Below are 20,857 nucleotides of genomic sequence, written 5' to 3' on the forward strand. Positions count from 1 at the left end.
CAATCAATGCCCACAGCTACACTGTTTTGAATATGATTCTATATCTTTTTTAATTGTATTTCTATTACTAAAGTTTTCAATCCTGGGCAAAATACGCAATAGTATGAAATGATCCTTAGCTATGTATTTCAAATGAAGAGATTTTCTAATCGATATATGAATTATTGTAGATTCATTTCTTTTCTTGGGAATCAATTTTCAAAGATTGAAGAAAAATAAAACGTTTTGAGATACTTCATTTCATGATTTTGTTAAAGTCAGCATACAAAGCCTAAAAAAATATGTATTGCTGAACGTTTACATTTGCAGTTTACATACATGTGTAACAATGAAATCTACAAAATTTGTTACCCCAAAAAATATATTGAATCAACAGTAATCATCCTCATGATTAATCATAAAAATGGTTAATCAATGTAATACAACTGTAATGATAAAATCAAACAAAAACTTAACCATAGGTGATAATAACAACAATAATTGTAAAAGGATTTTCACCTTAAATTATAATATTTAAATGCTAATTATGCTATCACCATTAAAGCAAAACGAGTACAAAAATGCATGCTTTTAGATTGATTTCTATTGTCTACATCTACGACTTAACAATTTGACAGAACTAATAATATATGAGCTGCGCTGGATAGACGTTGACCATATGTCAGGGCACATATGCATGTACACTAGAAAGACGAGTGGCACTCATACCACATCTTCTCATATCTATTTGATTGATTTCGGAACATTCAAATACAATAATAAAGAGTAATGTTGGTCTGTTTTGAAAGGTATGTTTTTATGAATATAGGGCACATTGCATACAAATTGTTTTCCCGTCTTTCAACAGAGTTGTCACTTTACAGTTTCTTTTCTGAATTCAAATAATTAAAGTCAGTAATGTACCGAGGTAGTGAAACATAATATTTTACATTGCAAAATAAATTGAAAGTAACAGAGTTCACTTGTTGATCCGATAAAACTAACTCTTGGGTTTAGATTGGACAAATTTAAGGTAAAAACATAATTTTGTTTAAAGACAGTTGATTTTTATATATTGAACAATTAATGAACCGGATATTGCTCACTGAGTAGGGCATAAAAAATTCTAATTGTGGTTTAATTGTCTTTGTTGAAAAACAAAAATTCTGACCTGACCGGACTAAAATAAAAATATAAAATTAGTGTTTAATTCGTATTTTATACATTTGTACGTTTTATTTCAAATGACAATGACATGGGACAAAAACAAACAAGAATAATTATCTTATTTTGAATGAAAATGTTACATTTTTATCTGTCAAAGAAAGGACATTTTAATACCATGTTTTAAAGCACACAGGTGCAATCAAGATCGATTAAATATACAGAGATAATAAACCTGTCTTATCCAATTATATTGTCACACTCATTAATTTTCAGTACACCCGATGGTCATTAAACCAATTAACAGCCACGTGGTGTTGGGAGATAATCTTTGGAGGAAATTGGGAGTATAATCCGTGATTCGCAGTGTGACACCGTTACACTCCGAAATCAGTGATTAGAGTTTGTGACAACAAACTCTCTGTGCGTACTGTACTTAAAATTAAATAAATTTTCAAACAGTTACAGTCTTTGCATTGAAATATTTTTCAAATAATAAAAGGTTAACAGATGTATTGATATTCTTTTGCATAATATATTTTTATCTGATGTAGCTCATATAGAAAGTTGTCTGTTTTTCTCTACTACCTGACGTCAGTAAAATTATACTCATTAATGTAAAAATGTTTTTTAGAAACATGAAAGACACAAAACATATTTATTTGGTGTGATAAAGTAAGATTACTAACTTCTACTTTAAAAGAGTATTTGTAAGGGAGGTAATTATAAATCTCAAAATATAATTGCAATTATGGTTGTCAGTTTAATTTCAGATGGTTTAGTCATGAATGCTAATTATATAATAATGGAGATCTCCTCAGACAGAACTGGAAGTATGAAAAGTCAATACCTAGACATACTGTCCATCATTGTTATCTTTTATGTAGATTTAGGACTAGTCTATTAAGAAAGTTTAAATTTTGAACATGGTTACTGTAAGCCAACTTAATTTTGTGAATTCTTTATTTTTGCGTCTAAGCCCTTTTTAGTTGACTTTTTCAGCAGCTTTTTGTTTTAAGGATTTTTTTTAACTTTCTTGATGTGATGTATTTTATATCAGAAAAGATCACAGTTTTACATAGAAACCACAATTAATATCCACATTACTTTTCTACTCTACTTTTGATAAAAGTTTGGTTATATGAAGGATGTATTAAATATGAGATTTACCTGAGTTTCTAAAGCAGGGAGAAAAATTGATATAGAACATGGATTTATGATTAACTGCACAACATACACTTGAATGTATAAAAATGTAATGCACACTCTGGTTTACACAGGATACACAAAGTTAGGATATTTAATTATTGTATGTTTTTTCTTATTCCTAATTGCATGCTTCCTTTTACTATAAAAATTAGGAGTCTAATCTAAGCAATTATTACCTGTGACAATATTGGTCAATTATTTCATAACACCGGTTTAAAAATATTGATAACATAACTACAGATTTTTCTGTAACTCAGTTCTTGCTCCTGAATTCATATCATTCACATCGAATTTATAGCAAACTATTGTATACATAGTAAGATCTGAATTAATTCATTCACAAATATAACATTGTACAGAAGAAAAAAACAGTATACCCATATTATAATTCCATATAAAAGGGAGATGATACAATGAAAGTGTCACAAATAGTTTGTTATGAAATAATTTTTTACCATGATTTTACAATGTAATTTAATCAAGAAAAATGCTTTAAAACACATATATATATATTAATCTAATTAAAGTCCCATAGTTTGGCATTGCTAAATAGTGTTTTATATAATCAAACGATGCACCATATTTTAGTATTTTAAGAATGATTTTTAACCTACAAATTAAAATCACTTTTTTAATTATCTCCCCTTTTTGATACAATAAAATCAGTCCGAAATTACAGATTCATTCTAGAATTTTAAATTTTTTTATTTTTTTTTTTAGAGTCCTTGACCTGCAGTCATAAAACTTTCGAGCACGATTTTTGTGCTCAGACTCAAGAATCAACCAATCAAAATACTGGATTTTGTGTTTCGAGCATGATTTTTGTGCTCCGAGTACTGAGCAAAGTTTTATGCCTTCAAGGCCTTATCTTATTAATTTTGAATATAAAATTTGAAAAAAAAAAAATCAATCTTAAATTTTTTTTTCTCATTTAAATATGCCAAAGAAGGGAGGTAATTCTTAAAAAAAAAAAAGAATCCAGGATTAAATTACTGTAGTAGCTACATTTTCATTTTGAATTAGAAGCACCAGCTTTATTCATGACCCCTAAACATCATATAGAAAGAGATTGAAGAGATTGAAAACCCATGTTCAATTTTGTTAATACATTTAGATAGAGTTTCTTCTTTTAAATACAATTTATCCTCAGTTGTTCATTATTTGATTTCAATGAAATATAGCTAGACTGCGACTATGTTTAACCCTGCATAGTCCATCTCAAAAATACTCTTTACATAATTTCAAATAATCAAAATTAACAAATAGATGTACATTCAAAAACATGAATTCAATTAATGTTACCTTCATACAAATTATGAATCCCAAAAAACTATCATACAAAATGTAAAGAGAAAAAAGTAGTCATTAGCACTATGATTCTTTTCCCATGGAAGTAGCACTATCATCAATTTGAGCTTGACTGTTGATGCAATTCTTTGTGTAACTAAGTCCCTTCATCTAAAATAGACATATAAAAGATACAAGTAAATAAATGGTTTTCTTAACAATTCTTTATGTATGTTTATGGTTTAGAATAAGTCGTACTACAATGTGTGCTACTTTGGAATTATTATTATATGTTCCATGAGTAAAATTAAATTTAAAAATCAATTAAAGAATTTCAAATTCTTAACAAAATTGTGCAGAATATTCCATAAATTTTCAAATCCAAATTTGAGGCTCACTGAGCCATTTAAATGTTTTAAATTTTACTGAAGAGAGAGGATACATATTGTATTAATGAGATTTAATTGTGGAATCTGTTTCTCTAATTATATTTAAACAATATGCAAACAATCATAATCTTTCTTTTCAAATGATCTGCAAAAGATTTGTTCCTTATAAGTGATGTCATCAGGCATGGTTGCCTTTTTTCATGACGTCACAATGACCATTTTAGAAATCATTTCTATTATGTTGCTGAAACTTTTAATAAAAATTTTAATACTTTAGATGATTCAGTGTTTAATTTTTTGTAACAGCTATACAAAGTATTCAAACACCAACTTGATCATAATATCATACATACATATCAACAGGTAGATTATATTTCTTTCTTAGATCATCAATAAGATCTTGTCTCTCGGGAATCTCTAACGCTCTAACCAGCTGCCTTATTGATTCTTCTTGTGACCTATTCATCTGTCGATCCCTCCATCGAATCAACACTACTATAATCTGTCTAGTTGTCTGGTAAGGGTTATCTAGTTGGATCTGTTCTATTTCTGGTTGTGTAGTACCTAAAGCTAGAGCCACCTGTGTCCATTCAAAGCCTAGTTTGGATGCTACATACATCAATCCTATTTCAGAGAACAGCTGTAAATGACCTACAAAAAAATTATAATACTTTTTTATTGAGCTAGCATTCATAAAACAAATTGACAAGGTTCTGACAACTAGTTGTATGGGTTTTGATTAAACTTGGTGGTAAATTGAATGCTTCATGTTGTACAATTTTATTTTATTTTTGTCCCAAAGCATACCAGTCATACTTGTTACTCTGCCACTGTTTTTTTATTTTATTATCGTTATTTCTTATACTGCTAATGTTTGCTTAAAAACGTAAGCAATATTTGTGGAGGGGGGTTTGCGAAAAATACCAGTCTTCGGACGAAATTTCCCTTGACTGGTATTTTTTGCATATTCCCCTCTATAACATGATTTATCTGTTTAGAATTTTGTAAGAAATATGAAATATGGGTGGTTGTAACTTGTATTAAATTGTGTTACGTACTATGTAATTTTTATGATGTGAATATAACATAATAACTAACATTATGTAGTAAATAGTAAAATTATAAATAATGCAATCATCTGATATTGAAATTAGCTACAAAATTAAAAATGACCATTCATATTTTTTATGTTTGAAATTGAAAAAAAATTGCATAATTTGAATGACTTAGCCAGTGAGCATACTTTAATCATTACTTTTAGAAGCACCAAGTCACTTAATGCATCATGTGCATGAATGGGTTCCTCTTTTATCTTCAGCTTACCTGGGCCATCCACTGTATCACAAAGATTCCTAAGGAATTCTGTCACAGTTCTTATATGTCCAGAAAGATCAGCATCATCCACATACTCTGTAAAATATAAATAATAACAATGTTTATGAATTGTAAGAATAATCTCCCCTTTTTTCAATGCTGTACATACTGAAATTATAATGACTATATTTTGATAGTTTTTCTACCTCTTAATTTCATAGTTTTCACATTTTGAACAATGCAAGGCAGATAAGTTTCACTGCTTATTTTCATTTTCCTATAAAATTAATTTTACTCAAGCCTTTATTTTTGTATGACTGTCATGATTGTATATCAGATTTTTTTTCACAAATGTTTTTTTGGTTGGTTTTATTTTTATTACATGTAGCAGCCTTTTATTTATCATGTTAATCATGTTAATGGTTACTATTTACATTGGATATATACATTTTATAATAACATTAATTTTACTCAAGCCAGACATTGTATTTAAATTGAGGTGATGAAATTGATTTGAAATACTTTCGTCAATGCGAAAAATCCTTTCTTAAATTACAAAGTGATGAGCGCTAGCAAAAGTCATACTATGACTGTCATGAATATATATCAGATTTTTTTTGCAAATGTTTTTTATTTTTGTTTTACTAGCATGTTAACATGTTAATGTTTACTATTTTCACCGATTATTTACATTTCTAAGGACATTACTCAAACCTTGAGTTATATGACTGTCATGAATATATCAGATATTTTGTTTTTAATCTGGTTTTATTATCAGCTGTTTGTTCATCTTGTTAATGGTTACTATGTTTCACTATAAATAAACATGAAATTAATTTTCCATCTTCTACAATAGCCATTTAAAACTTTACATTACTTACCTGGATCAAGTGGTACTACAAGACATGCAGGCACCATGGCATCCTTCTGTTTATTACAAGGGTAGACCTCATACATCCCCTTCTGGCATCTCATTTCTAGAACTTCTCCAGGGTACTTTGTAGGATCATTATCTCCCCTTAGTACACAATGGGAACAATATAAGTATCTCTCGAACCGAACAAACGGCCATTCCAACAACAATGATAATGTGTCATCACTGACTTTTAAAATCAGGAACCATAACTCCTGAATATCGCTTCCTCTCACTGACACATTTACGTTGACGTTACCATTTTCCGTGGTTTTCTCTACAAGTAATTTTGATCTATTTCTGAAAGCTAACGTTCCATTTTTCCAATCCTCTCTGTTTAAGACATGTGATTGCAATCTTGCATTTAGTTTCTCAAAGAAATTTGGCGGTAATTTCTTCACAAATTCTAACTGGTATCTGATTTCAATGGTGTCAAATGGTGTTTTTTCTGGCCATGTTGATGTTACAGAAACTGGTTTATTTGCTTCTAAAAACCATGGGAATCTCAATACCCGACTAGCTCCATAAGTGCTTGGTAAGCCTGGAATTCTAGGAACTTCATAGCAAAGGTCAAATTTCAGCATAAGGTCAATGAACATATCTCTTGCATCAGCTGACAATTTGAAATGAAGTAAACAATAATGCATCAGTTCAACTGTCATCAAACCTTTCGTCAGGAAATCTTCTTTCATCAGGTCAAATTTATTCCTATTCAACCCCGCCATTCTAGAGTGGCTGTCATCGAATATGACATGTTTCTTGAAATCGTGATGGAAAATCGTACGCAACATTTCCACCAGGGTTTCTGGACGATGAAAAACTAGGCCTCGCAGCTTTGGGTTATCATGATACCAAATTATTTCACCGGTTGAATGTAAATATCGCAGAATGACGTCAAGGCTCTTTTCTGCTGATCCTTCTAATGAAATCATGGACTGCTTCAAGGTACTCATGGTTTCTTCAAATAATGTAATAGCTTGTTCCCAGTGAAGGACTTTATCTGTCACTTCATGCAGTTTTGTCAGGAACAAGTACCATGCTTTAGGCAGGGGTCGTTCATCAGTCTCCTTCAGTTTTTTAGTAAGATCTGCTTTAAATTCAGGGATATTGAGGAAATCTTCTGCACAGCTGACAACATACATTTTGTCAGGAAGTGGTACTCTCTCGTTTAACAATTTGTGAAGATGATTCAATTTCTCGCGTAGTCGCTGAGGTTTGATATCCTCAAATTTTGTACCGCTGTCTTTTCCTGAAGTTGCTTTCAAATCCGTACTCAGTTTTTCAACTTCAATCTGAAGATCCTGAACCTTCTCCTTCTCGTCAGCCTGCATTTTTTCAATGATATTAATAGTATGTTCCTCGATCTGATGGTCTTCACACATATCCGCATGTGTTCCAACAAGTAGGATAGTTGCACCAGGAGCACGGTCAATGATAGCATCAATCCAGCTGCCCACCATATAATCATACAAATCTGAACTGTATTTGGACAGGTCACAAACTAGCACATGAAGAGCCTCTGGTGTGAGAAAAAGATGATGTGCTGCTGAGTATATATGATGACCACCAAAATCTAACAACTGGACACGAAGATCTGACTCTGGTTCCCACAGATGTCTCTCCAGCACCCACGTCCTCTCATGCTCAGCAGTTAGTTTTGATTTTCCAAGCATAAGGGCATTTCGTAAGCTAGTCTTGCCAGCTTTTGCTGCCCCTATCAATATCATTTTTCTTCTATGCTTAGCCCGACTTATCCTTAACTCTCTCAGAAATTTAAATACTGTCTCTATGCCAAACTGACAAACTTCTTGGGGTGGTACTGACAACATGTTACTATGGAGACTCAATCTCTCTAACTTTTCTAATTTATCCATCATTGGGGGCAGCGATTTAAGTCGGTTTTGTTCAATATTTAATTCCTGCAGATTTTCTAATAAATAAATCAAATCTGGTAGACTCTCCATCACATTCATTGCAACGTTTATTTGAACAAGGTTTTCACATTGACAAATTTCATCTGGAAGCGACTTTAGCTTGTTGCCTTGGAGATCTATATATTTAAGATTTTTCAATCTTTTCACCAATGGAGGTATTTCTTCTAAATAATTATCGCTAAATTGTAGACTTTCTAATCGCTTACATTTAAAAAGTTCATTTGGTAACCTCAACAAAGCATTTCTTTGAATAATCAATTTACGTAGATTTTTCAGTCCCTTTATATCCTTAGATATCTCTGTAAAATAGTTCCCACTTATATTTAAAACTTTCAATTCTTTTAATAGAAATAGTTCTGGTGGAATGTAAGAATTTAATTTCATAGCTCCTGACAAATCCAGCTCTTGTAATTTCAAACATTTGCCAATACTACTTGGAACATATTTGAGAAAATTGCCTTTCATAATTAGCCGTTGCAATTTTGTCAAGTTTTGTATGTCGTCTGGTATGGTATTAATTTGATGCCAACTTATATTGAGTTCTGTTAATTCTTTTATATGACAAACGGCTGGTGGTAAGACTTTTATAGCGCCATTTTTTGGGTGCCACTTTCTTGACAAATTTAATTTTTGCAAATTTTGACATTCAGCCAGTTCTTCAGGTACTTCAGATAAAATATTTCCGCATGCATTCAATTCTCTCAATTTTTTCAATCTTCCAATTTCTGGTGATAGAAATGAAATATCATTATCACTAATGTCTAAACTTGTTAAATTTTCTAAAGAGAAAACAGAGCTTGGTATCTGATCTAACAAATTGAAACTGAGATTCAATCTTTCAAGGTCATTGCATGTCCCAAAAGAATTTGGAAGCCTCTGAATATAATTCCCAGTTGCGTTGAAATGTTTCATTGAAACTAAGCTTCCTATTGCAGTGCCACCTACTGGAAAGGATTGTAATTTAAGGAAAGGTAAGCATACTTCCTCCAGCCTCATTGAGTAAATGCTTCGAGGAACCCAGCCTTTCCACTTTCCTTCCGGGACAACAAGCATCTCTTGCCCCTTCTGATTTCTCTGGACATATTTCTTCAATGCCTCGGAGGCCTCACTTGGTCCCTTGAGGCCTGAAGTAGCCATCATCATATACCTGCAAAAATAAAATAAGATATCATTAACAGGGTTATCACTAACGTGAGTCCATTAGTCCTGGAATCACCATTTTAAAAACTGAACACAAATATCATCATTTTATTGTAAAAGTTTAAAAGTAATCTTTATTTAATATCATTTCATTGATCTATTAGGTCATGGAGAATAATACAATTAAGAACCTTTCCTGGCAGAAAAAATAAGTCCATTTATAAGTAATATAAGAAATAAATGGATTTTTTTTTACAAAATTTACTTTGGATACTATCTTATGATCATAAACTAGCTTCTGTCCAAGTAAAATAATAAATTATATTGCAATAAATATCTTCTCTTTACTGTTGGACTCACCATGGCCAAAAATGACAAGTCCCTGAACTTGCATATAAAATTCCTTGTGAGAACCCTGATCATGTACATGTTCAGTAGTCAGTGGCAGATCCAAGGGGAGGGTTCTGGGGGTCGGAACCCCCCCCCCTTTTTTAGGACAATCAATGCATTTGAATGGGGACATATAGTTGGAACCCCCCTTTTTAAAATGGCTGGATCCGCCCCTGGTACATGTGGTAGGGATAACAAAATGTTGAATTTTAACCAAACACAAAGGATTGAAGAATTGTTGTGACCTACCAGACATCAGGTATTTTAAAATCAACAAATCAGGAACTTAAAAAATCTCTAAGGGTTCCATGGAACCCTGTGTCTTGCCTACTTTTACTGTTAATCACAGGGTTAAAAAAATTTAGAAAAACAAATAAATAAAAATATTCCTCTCGATACTATCTTTTGATTGTAAGAAGCTTGTCCAAGTTTGGTAAAAATACAGGATAGTTTATGAATCTAATAAATGTTTTAAAAACTTTAACCACAGAGTGAATCATAAGTAATATACATGATCATGATGATATAAGACACAATTAAGAACCTTTCCTGGCAGAAAAAATAAGTCCATTTATAAGTAATATAAGAAATAAATGGATTTTTTTTTACAAAATTTACTTTGGATACTATCTTATGATCATAAACTAGCTTCTGTCCAAGTTTGGTACAAATCCAGGATAGTTTAAGAAAGTTATTAAAATCTTAAAAACTTTAACCATAGAGTGAATGTAATGTTTCCTGGCAGAAAAACTAAGTCCATTTATAAGTAATATACATGATCATGATGATATAAGACACAAGTAAGAAATAATCGGATTTTTTTTTTTTTACAAAATTTACTTCTAGATACTATCTTATGATCATAAACAATGCAAGCTTCTGTCAAAGTTTGGTACAAATCCAGGATACTTTAAAAAAAAGTTATTAAAATTTTAAAACTTTAACATGTTTAACCACAGAGTGAATATTTGTGGACGACACCGACAGAATGAAGGATTGCTATGTCTCGCTTTTTCAACAAAAGTTGAAGGCTCGACAAAAAGTGTATAAAATATCAGGGTTTAAACGGTTAATCTGGTTATACATGTTAAAAATTATGTACACTAACCAGAGTTCAGAGGCTTGGAATTGTAACATGCCAGCCAGACATTAGGGGTTTAAAATGTTGTATAAAGACCAAGATGAAGAAAGTCTGATAATTCCATGCTGTATTTTCTTTTGGCTAATTTAATCTTGTGAGGAGTTTGATTTAGCTAACTTTGAAAATGTGATCTAAAAGGAGATTGGGAAGTGTATTGCTTAAATGACTTCTGTTTGACATTCAATGACATTTTTTTATTTTGGCCATAATTTTTTCTCAGTCTTTACTTGAATTGCTGTTTATGATAGTCCACTTGTGGTCTTTTTAGTGTTATTAAGAGAGTAACCATTTAACTTCAATGGAGGGTTTATGGTATTTTGTCTGAGTCAGGAGTTTCATTTAGTTTTTCAATGCTATCTGCCTATCAATCAAATTACATTTTTCAAAATTTAACACCATATCTAAAGATATGGGGAAAATCTTGAATCAGAATATATTTATAATGTAAAAGATATTGTAGTCAGCTGATCATGATGACGAAAAAGATATATAAAATATGCAGATTATGATGAGAAAAAAAAAAAGATATATATATGATTTCCTTGCACAGGTTAGCAACTAGTCTGATGCCCCAGACTAGTCAAGTTTCAATCGGACTAGGAAGTTTTTGCAAAACTTTGTTTGGCTCAATGCAATAAGAAAAATGACAGAATATTGGTCTTCAGACTAGTATTTGAAGAAGTTTTTGGTGCAGATTGCCACAATACTTTTTTCCTCAAATTGGCAATCAGAATATTTTTTAGACCCCCACCCCCTTTCTCCCCATACTTAAAGTTAAATGGTGGTTCCCATACTTGTCTTCCTACCAATTTTACCATTCTTAAAATCCTAGCAGCTAAAAATTTACTTAGTTACTATTAGACCAGTCTGTGCCAAAAACTTTTTCATCTACTAGTCCGGAAACTAAATATCAAAACTTGTCCCTATATGACTATATAAAATTTTGTAAATTTTCACTAGTCCGAATCCATATTTACTAATCTGGGGCATCGGACTAGTGGCTAAGGGCGCAGACTGTTAGACTAGTCAGTAGTGTAAACTTTATTTAAATCTTGCCAGTCATCCAGTCTGGAGTATTTCTTACCTTAGATGGATATCATTAATGTCACATCATTCTCCTTGTTGTTTTCAGCCTCAAAAGTCTGTAAAAAAATAATATTACCCATTAATGTACATACATAAATAAAATTGAGAATGGAAATTGGGAATGTGTCAAAGAGACAACAACCCGACCATATATAGAACAGACAACAGCCGAAGGTCACCAAAGGGTCTTCAATGTAGAGAGAGACTCCCGTATCGATAGGTGCCCTTCAGCTGTCCCCTTAACAAATATGTATACTAGTTCAGTGATAATGGACCTCATACATAAATCACACTTGAACAACCTTGAATCAAAGCACTGTAAGCGCTGAAGGCAGTTAACCAAAAACCAAGGCAACCTTAATTATGAAAACTGTTGCAATGTTGCCTCAACATTAAACATTCATATATAGTACATTCATGTTTATCTAATGATTTATTTATCAAGGCAAATAATTTATATGTTATCAAGGTTTCAAAAGCAATGCATATATCAATGTATATTTTTTATGGTGAGTCTGCAGTGGTACAAGTTCCCAATGATTTCAGTTGTTCTACTTGGTAGTTAATCTTGGTTTTATTTGACTGCTAGAAGTTCAATTTGACTTAGTATGAACATGTAATAGTATGAATGGACTGGTTTCCCTGGAAAGAAAACTGAGTTTGTGTTCTATAGTACAAAAGTTATGAGACACGAATCAGACAAATGTTCACTACAACAGGGATCAAAGGTGAGGTCTGACTGACTTGCCCATAGTAAATGTAAATGATTTGTTTTTTTGTCCCATACATATGAATATATATAATTTAGGGGTGGGGATCTCAACGGTTTTCAAGTTCTCAAACAGGTAGGGGTAGGCAGAGGATTTAGGGGGGCAGGTGGCCTGGCCCCCCCCCCCCCCTTTTTGGGAAAAAATTTGGTTGCTTATATAGGGAATCACTGAAGCGTGACTGGAGCAGGCCCCTCTTAGGTCAGTCAGTGGGCCCCACTTATGAAAATTTCTGGATCCGCCACTGGGGGTAGGGTGACCCTAGGGACTTCCCCTACATTTCATTTTATTTGTTATATTGTCCCATACATGAATATATATGGTTTAGGGGTGGGGATCTCATTGGTTTCCAAGTTCTCAAACAGGAGGGGTAGGGTGACCCAAGGGACTCCCCCTATATTTCATTTAATTAGTTATATTGATCCATACATGAATATATATTGTTTTGGTGTGGGGATCTCGACCGTTTCCAAGTTCTCAAACAGGAGGGTTGGGATGACCACAGGGACTTCCCCTATATTTCATTTGATTTGTTATATTGTCCCATACATGTACATGAGTATATATGGTTTAGGGGTAAGGATCTTGACCATTTCCAAGTTCTCAAACAGGAGGGTGAACAGTGACCTCAGGGACTCCCCCTATCTTTCATCTGATTTGTTATATTGTCCCATACATGAATATATATGGTTTAGGGATGGGGATCTCGACTGGCCATTTTTAAATTCTAAAACAGGAGGGGTGGGGTGACCCATAGCGACTCTTCCTATATTTCATTTGATTTTTCATATTGTCACAAACATGACTATGGTTAATGGGTGTGGATCTTGACCGTTTCCAAGTTCTCAAACTCCAGGGACTCCCCCTATATTTCATTTTTTATTTATTATATTGTCCTATACTTGAATATATGCAGGGGCGGATTCAGACGGGGGAGGGTTGCGGTCTTGCACCCCCCTTAAATTTGCAAAGCATGGGTTGTTCTCAGCTTAATAAAGAATATTCCAATAATTTTACCTCAATTTTTTTTTAGCCTCGCTCTGCTCGGCGAAAATTTAAGTTTGCACCCCTCCTAACCTAAAATCCTGGATTTGCCCCTCATATGGTTTAGGGGTGGGGAGCTCGACCGTTTCCAAGTTATCAAACAGGAGGGGGTAGAGTGGCCCAAAGAATGCCACCTATATATCATATGATTTACTAACATTAAGGTATATATGATATAGTTGCATTATTTGTGAAAATAAGGAATGAAACTTTCAGCTACTTTAATTGACCCTTCAAAATTGAGAAAAAACAAATAACCCCTAGAAATTGCATTAACATGTTTACAATTTAAAAGCATCTCACATGCATTATCATCATTTATCATTTATAAAGAAAATTTAGACTGTGACCATGAACATGTATATTGTTAGATTTACTGTTCCAAGCTGTCACGTATTGGATTTTTAAATTAAAATTTGTCAAAAAGTAATTTTGAGTTTCTGAATAAAATATTTTTCTGCTTTTTCTTTCTTTTACATCATTTGTACATATATCTTTTGGTTTACAATACTAGTGTTTATATTCATTTACCATGCATAGATGTATTTTTTCACCTGCTTGGATTTATTTTGTAAACGATCGCCAAACCCGGAATTACCCTTATCCGCTTCCGTAATCGGATTCGATTTTGTGTAAAATTTTGTCTTCACGGCCGCCATTGTTATGTGTTTACAATGTTGTTTTTGTCAATCAGATACGATTTTACTCGAATTTATACAATATTTGTCGGCGATTTTCTGTATAAAGCTAGCGGTTGAACAAAATGAACATCGCCGTCATGAATAATAATGATAAAAATAAGTTTTTAGCTCGTTTAATTCAGAGGCGGATTTAGGGGGGGGGGGGGGGCCAGGGGGCCCGGGCCCCCCCTTTTTGGGAAAAAATTTGGTTGCTTATATAGGGAATCATTGAAGCGTGACTGGAGCGGGCCCCCCTCTTAGGTCAGTCAGTGGGCCCCCACTTATGTAAATTTCTGGATCCGCCACTGTAATTGGAGACTTTGGTGAACATGGTGAAAAGGTTTGCAAATGTAAGGTGACTACGTCGGGCGTAGCTAGAAACCAACTATCCTAGTCGAAATTCCGCTTGCAAAAGTGGAAGGTCGTGGACCTCGGACCACCGCTAATTTGCACACCTGCCTCCAAATTGAAAAGCTACGAAAATTTCTTTTTCTAATTTGAAATTGCCGCCAACAGCATGAACAGTTGAACTTATTATATAATAGACTACTGACGTAGTTGTACTACGTATTGATGACAAACAATATTCCTACGACTTTTGTCATTTGGGAAATCTAAACTACATTTACTTGTTTTTTGGTTTTCGGCGATTAAATATTTCATACAATTGTTCTTTGACATCTTAGCTAAAAGCACAAGTCATAATGAACTACACAAGGATTCTTAATAAGCACTACTTCCTATGTGTAACTTTAAAACTTTTGGATAAATCGACGATCATTTAAGGTTTTTCTTGTCATTTTTTATGTAATCCAGAATAAAAAGTATTAAAAAAGTGTTCAATTAGTTATACATAACATAGTAGCAAGCTAGATAATAACAATGGCAAGTATTTCAGGATGTATTGGGTAGAACACAAATCTAGGGTGCTAGCATAATGCAGCTTAACTGCATAAAAAATTTGAGCTGCCAGCTGATAAGGAGAGATATTTATGTGAATACATGTTACTGTTAACTGCATCAACATGATCAATGATGATCAAACAATACATGTAGTAACAACATCTCCTTAATTTTCTATGTGCTAATGCCTAGTGCTGCTGCTAAAACTAAGAGTCTAGGCCTGCTCCCAATATTTGCAGGGTTAAAAAAAAATCGTGCTAAATCAGGATTAATATGTTATCTTTTGAATGTTATGTAACTTTGTTTTCATAATTTTTTTTCTCTCTTTAGAAGGTAACAATACACCTGCCTTTGATCCAGTCATATTATGGCAGGCTAATCATTTTTGCTAATTTGATTATTTGACACACTTTATCAAGATACCTGGGCATGGTTACCGCTGCAACAAATTAGTGATACAAATTTAACATCTGCAGCTTGTTCGGACACATTAATAACTCTATCCTAAATGTATTTTATATGTTATGGTTTTATAAACACCCCCCCCCCCCCCCTCTCTTCTCAAGAACAAACAAACTTTTTTTTAATAAATCAATGATTAAGAATAGAGACATATGGCTGGGATCAAATTTTTTCCTTTCAAGCAATGGAGTATTAAAGGATTTTTTTAATGTTTTTTTCACTGTTGGAATTTCCTTAAAAGTGTTTTTTTAATACATTGTGTGTAGCTTGATGTGTAGCTTGAAACAACTTGTAGTACTTAGTATAAGTACTACAAGTTGTTTCAAGCTACACACAATGTATTAAAAAAACACTTTAAGTACAAGTTGTTTCAAGCTACACACAATGTATCAAAAAAACACTTTTAAGGAAATTCCAACAGTGAAAAAAAACATTAAAAAACATGTCTATTGAATAGATCTATTAATTTTTAAGAATAATAATGGATTTTGACAAAAGGATGTGACTACTTGTATGTACATGATGTAGCTGGGTTTCTTGTTACATTGTATTTATATTATAAAAATAGAAATTGATTATTTTTGAAATAGCATGAACATATATATATATATATAAGAAATTACTTACAGTGTATAACTATACACTGTAAGTAATTTCTTATATATATATATGTTCATGCTATTTCAAAAATAATCAATTTCTATTTTTATAATATAAATATATAAGAAATTACTTACAGTGTATAGTTATAAACTGTAAGTAATTTCTTATATATATATATGTTCATGCTATTTCAAAAATAATCAATTTCTATTTTTATAATATAAATACAATGTAACAAGAAACCTAGCTACATCATGTACATACAAGTAGTCACATCCTTTTGTCAAAATCCATTATTATTCTTAAAAATTAATAGATCTATTCAATAGACACTTGTTTCAGAAATAGAAACTATGAAGTATACTGTATTCGGCCGTGTATAGTCCGCACTTGTGTATAGTCGACACCCCCTTTTCATCCCCTTAAAATCGAGAAAAAAAGTTTTGTAAAAAAAAGTTAGAATTTTTTTTTCATGTTTTTAATTTTCCTTATCTTCTTTTTATTAACATCTAGTTCACTGTAAAAATTCATTGAATGGGAACTATGAATCCATATATTTAATAGAAAAAATAAAATTGTAATATTTTTTGTTTACTAAAATGATTTATAAGGTCAAAAATCAATAAATGTTTCCCTCAAAAGCTAACAAAACCTTTAAACAGACTTATTAAGAAGGAATATATAGTTATGATACTGTTGTCAGGTCATTTATGATTGCATATTTTGGCTTTAACATGTTTAAAACTGATTAATTTAAAAGGTCTTTGCTTCTGAAATAAACACATTAAACCAGTTGTTTGCATGTTACGGGTTAGTTCTTCTCATATATTTTATGATGGAACAATGTATAATATACTAAACCCTTAATGGGAGGGATTGTGCTTGATATTCATATGATGAAGACATAATCTTTCAATCAGTTTAATTGAGGTCTAGAGATGGCATGTAAGTAACTGCTAGTAACTATATAGTCCTTTGTTATTTGTCATTTTGTTTAGTTTATTTTGTTACCTATTCTAACATCAGATTCTGACTTCATTTAAAATGAATTTTAATGTGCGTATTCAGTGGTATTGTTGTGTGTTTATTTTTTTTAAATTGGCTAGAGGTACAAATGTATTGGGGGAGAGTTGAGATCTAAAAAAAACAGGTTTAACCCTGTCACATTTTTGTGTCTGTCCCAAGTCAGAAGCCTCTGGCCATTGTTAGTCTTGTATGATTCTTAATTTTAGTTTCTTTTATATATTTTGGAGTTAGTATTCATGATGTCCATTATCTGACACTGAACTACACTGTAGTATACATTTTTGTTTAGTGTCTAGCTGAAGATTGCCTCTGGGTGCAGGATTTTCTTGCTACATGTACATTGAAGACCCATTGGTGGCCTTGGCTGTTATCTGCTCTTTGGTCAGGTTTTTGTCTCTTTCGACTTTCCAACGACAAAAGCGATAAGTCATTGTGCCTGTTGTGAAAACTGTCTAAATACGAGAAAATATAGGGAAGCAGGAAGATGAGAATTACGGTGCAGTCCGGTGTATCAGCGCACCTAAGACTTATGACTTCAATTCATTCAACCGATAAAACCAATAATTGGATAATTTTGTGTGAACATATTCATAATATAGTTTTATTTCATTAAATCTTCTGTTTGTATGGTTTCATCCTCTTTATTTTGTGTAATGTGTGTCCAAAATTAGAGAAACCCCTGTTCTCAGAGTTCCTTCAATGTCCGGTGATTTCGTGCATGCCTTCCAAAAATAGCTAATTTGGAATAAAGGAAAGATTTTATACTACGAAATACATGAAATATAGCTGAGTTTGTACCAAACACACTTCCAAGGATGCAGAGCAAAAAATATTTCAATCTGATTTTAATTTGACTTAAATAAAACTAGTTTTATCTGATGATGTAATTTTTTTTAATGGAAATTGGCCAAATATGGTAAATCACAGGATTTCAGTTATTAATTTTTTCTTCACTTGAACTTATCAATTTTATTCTTTTTATCCCTTCGGAAGACTAAAACATTAACAAGAACGATTTTGTATATGTAACTGTTTTGATATGACGAAATCAGCTAATGCGCGATAACATGGGCCGTGGGGACACCGGGGACTCCACTGTACATAAATTAAATGATAAGATAAATGAAAAATAAAAAAATTGAGGCCCCATTTATCATGTTTATATTGATCCAAGACCGTCAGATATCATGGATATCCCAAGTCAAAATAATTATGACGTCTGGCAAGGCTATTTTAATTTTTTTCTGGCGTATTTTTTTTCTGGGACGTGTCCCAGAAAAAATTTAAATTGCCTTGCCAGACGTCATTTTTTATTTGGACTAGGATATCCCCAGAAGTAACGAAGCAGCGCACCCATTTTGGTCTTGGAAAATATCCACTTTTGATATGAGACGTGCTCTGGCCCCAGCTTGTCTTGCAAAACAGCTGTTGGAAGTCAGAGTAATCTTGCACTACACTCCCTAAGCTACACTACAGCCTGATAGCACATTCAACAGTGGCGGATCCAGAAATTTTCATAAGTGGGGGCCCACTGACTGACCTAAGAGAAGGCCCGCTCCAGTCACGTTTCAATGATTCCCTATATAAGCAACCAAATTTTTTCCGAAAAAGGGGGGGCCCGGACCCCCCTCTAAATCCACCTCTGTTCAATATCTCTCGTGATCTAAAAGCAGCGCTCTAACCAATTGACATGATTGAGCCAAAGAAGATCTTCCCTAACTGAATTATTTAGATTTCCTTTATATCTCCAGGTCTACAAAACTCATTAGAGTGCGCCAAGTTATTAACTGGATCCCTGCTGTTGTTTCAATCTTATCTACACAAACAACAGGTCAGCGCTAATATAAGACAGCCACGATTAAGGCTGTACCGTTATCTCTCGTTAATTGCGAGAGTTGATAGTTATAAACATTGAAAATGGCGCCGAACAAGTAATAATGACTCCTCGTAAAATTGGAAAGAATATATGTACTGTTTGTGTCGAAGTATCAATCAGCGGGTGGCCAGTTAAGCCAAGTTACAAATAATTATGTGCACAGATACTGAGATAGTAGTAGTACCGTGGTATATACACATGTATTAAAAATGAAGCATGAAGAAACAAATTTGTGCCTTCAACATATAAAATAGATTAATAAAGTTGTTTATCATCTGACTGAAGGCAACGTGTGTGTGTCAACTTACATAAAGGCATACAATTCCTAAAGAATTGATAAAGGTTTTGGGAAATTTATTTTGTGACCTTCACTTCCGGTGATGGCGTATATAAATCTAAATCAATGCCGGACGAAATGAACTTCAGCTTCCGGAAATTTTGTTGTTCTACTTCTCAGTTACCAATCTGAGAGGGGGGCTGATCGAAATTCAGGCGGGATCAAGTTATTTTCTGTATGTGTTTTAATAAATTTGAAGTGATTGTGTGTGTGTGTGTGTGGGGGGGGGGGGGGGGCAATATTTTTTACACATGGAAATAAATATTTCACATACTTCAAGAGACAAAATGTCAAGCAGAACATTCAACAGTCAAATCGAAATATATTTTTTAATACCATACATTTGAATGGTTTTACACTAGTAATTTTGGGGCCCTTTATACATGTTATAGCTTATTGTTCGGTGTGAGCCAATGCTCCGTGTGGAAGGCCGTACATTGACCTATAATGGTTTACCTTTAATTGTTATTTGGACGGGAGATTTGTCTCATTGGCACTCACACCACATCTTCCTATATCTTCTTTCTTCTTTCTTCTTTAGGTTTTCAGTAGTCCTTCATTATCTGAAGATTATATACTATGTTGCGCTGCGTGGCCTATATATATATAGTTACAAAAACACAAAAATAATTGAAAATGAGTTTGAGTGCGTAAAAAAATAATTTTAAATTGTGCTTAAAAGCGACCGTGTGGACTGGTAGTAAATTCCACTGTGTAATGGTGTACGGAAAAAATGAAAATTTATATGTATCTTTTTTGGTAGAAATGTGTCTGAAAGTGAAACTATGATTTTTGCGGGTTCTACTGTCTGATGGTATGAGGATAACAGATGGGATTGCTACGATTTGATGTACTATTTTGTAGAACATTATCAATCTAAGACTTGTGCGTAATCTTCTTTCCTGTAGTGTGGGCCAGTTTAGTGAGTTTATCATGTCTGTAGGACTGCTGATGTTATGGTACCTGTTACAGACATATCTGGCAGCTCGTCTTTGGGCCATCTCAATTTTAGAGGTTTGTTCAACTGTGTGAGGGTCCCATACTGAACATGAATATTCAAGCTTAGGACGAACTAGTGCCAGATATGCCTGGGTTTTATGTTCTGGCATGATGTTTTTAAATTTCTTTTTAAGAAGCCCAAAGATGTGTTACCATTAGCTATGATGTTGTCTGTATGTTTTGACCATTTTAAGTTTGCTTGTAGTGTAATGCC

The 20,857-nt window shown here is 32.9% G+C and overlaps 1 protein-coding gene across 1 annotated transcript; it reads right to left on the bottom strand.

Annotated features, from left to right (window-relative positions):
- Window positions 1–1,727: 1,727 nt before the first annotated feature.
- On the bottom strand, window positions 1,728–19,707 carry LOC139502951 (malignant fibrous histiocytoma-amplified sequence 1 homolog). The gene is made up of 7 exons (XM_071292621.1): window positions 19,616–19,707; window positions 11,945–12,002; window positions 6,224–9,336; window positions 5,352–5,438; window positions 4,382–4,679; window positions 3,216–3,810; window positions 1,728–3,076 (listed from the first exon to the last, which is right to left on the bottom strand). Exons 3-6 carry the CDS (start codon window positions 9,330–9,332, stop codon window positions 3,807–3,809), a joined length of 3,498 nt encoding a protein of 1,165 aa, XP_071148722.1. The 5' UTR covers window positions 9,333–9,336; window positions 11,945–12,002; window positions 19,616–19,707; the 3' UTR covers window positions 1,728–3,076; window positions 3,216–3,806.
- Window positions 19,708–20,857: the final 1,150 nt, after the last annotated feature.

Source organism: Mytilus edulis, chromosome 14, assembly GCF_963676685.1.
Source record: "Mytilus edulis chromosome 14, xbMytEdul2.2, whole genome shotgun sequence".
In the NCBI taxonomy this organism is placed as follows: domain Eukaryota; kingdom Metazoa; phylum Mollusca; class Bivalvia; order Mytilida; family Mytilidae; genus Mytilus; species Mytilus edulis.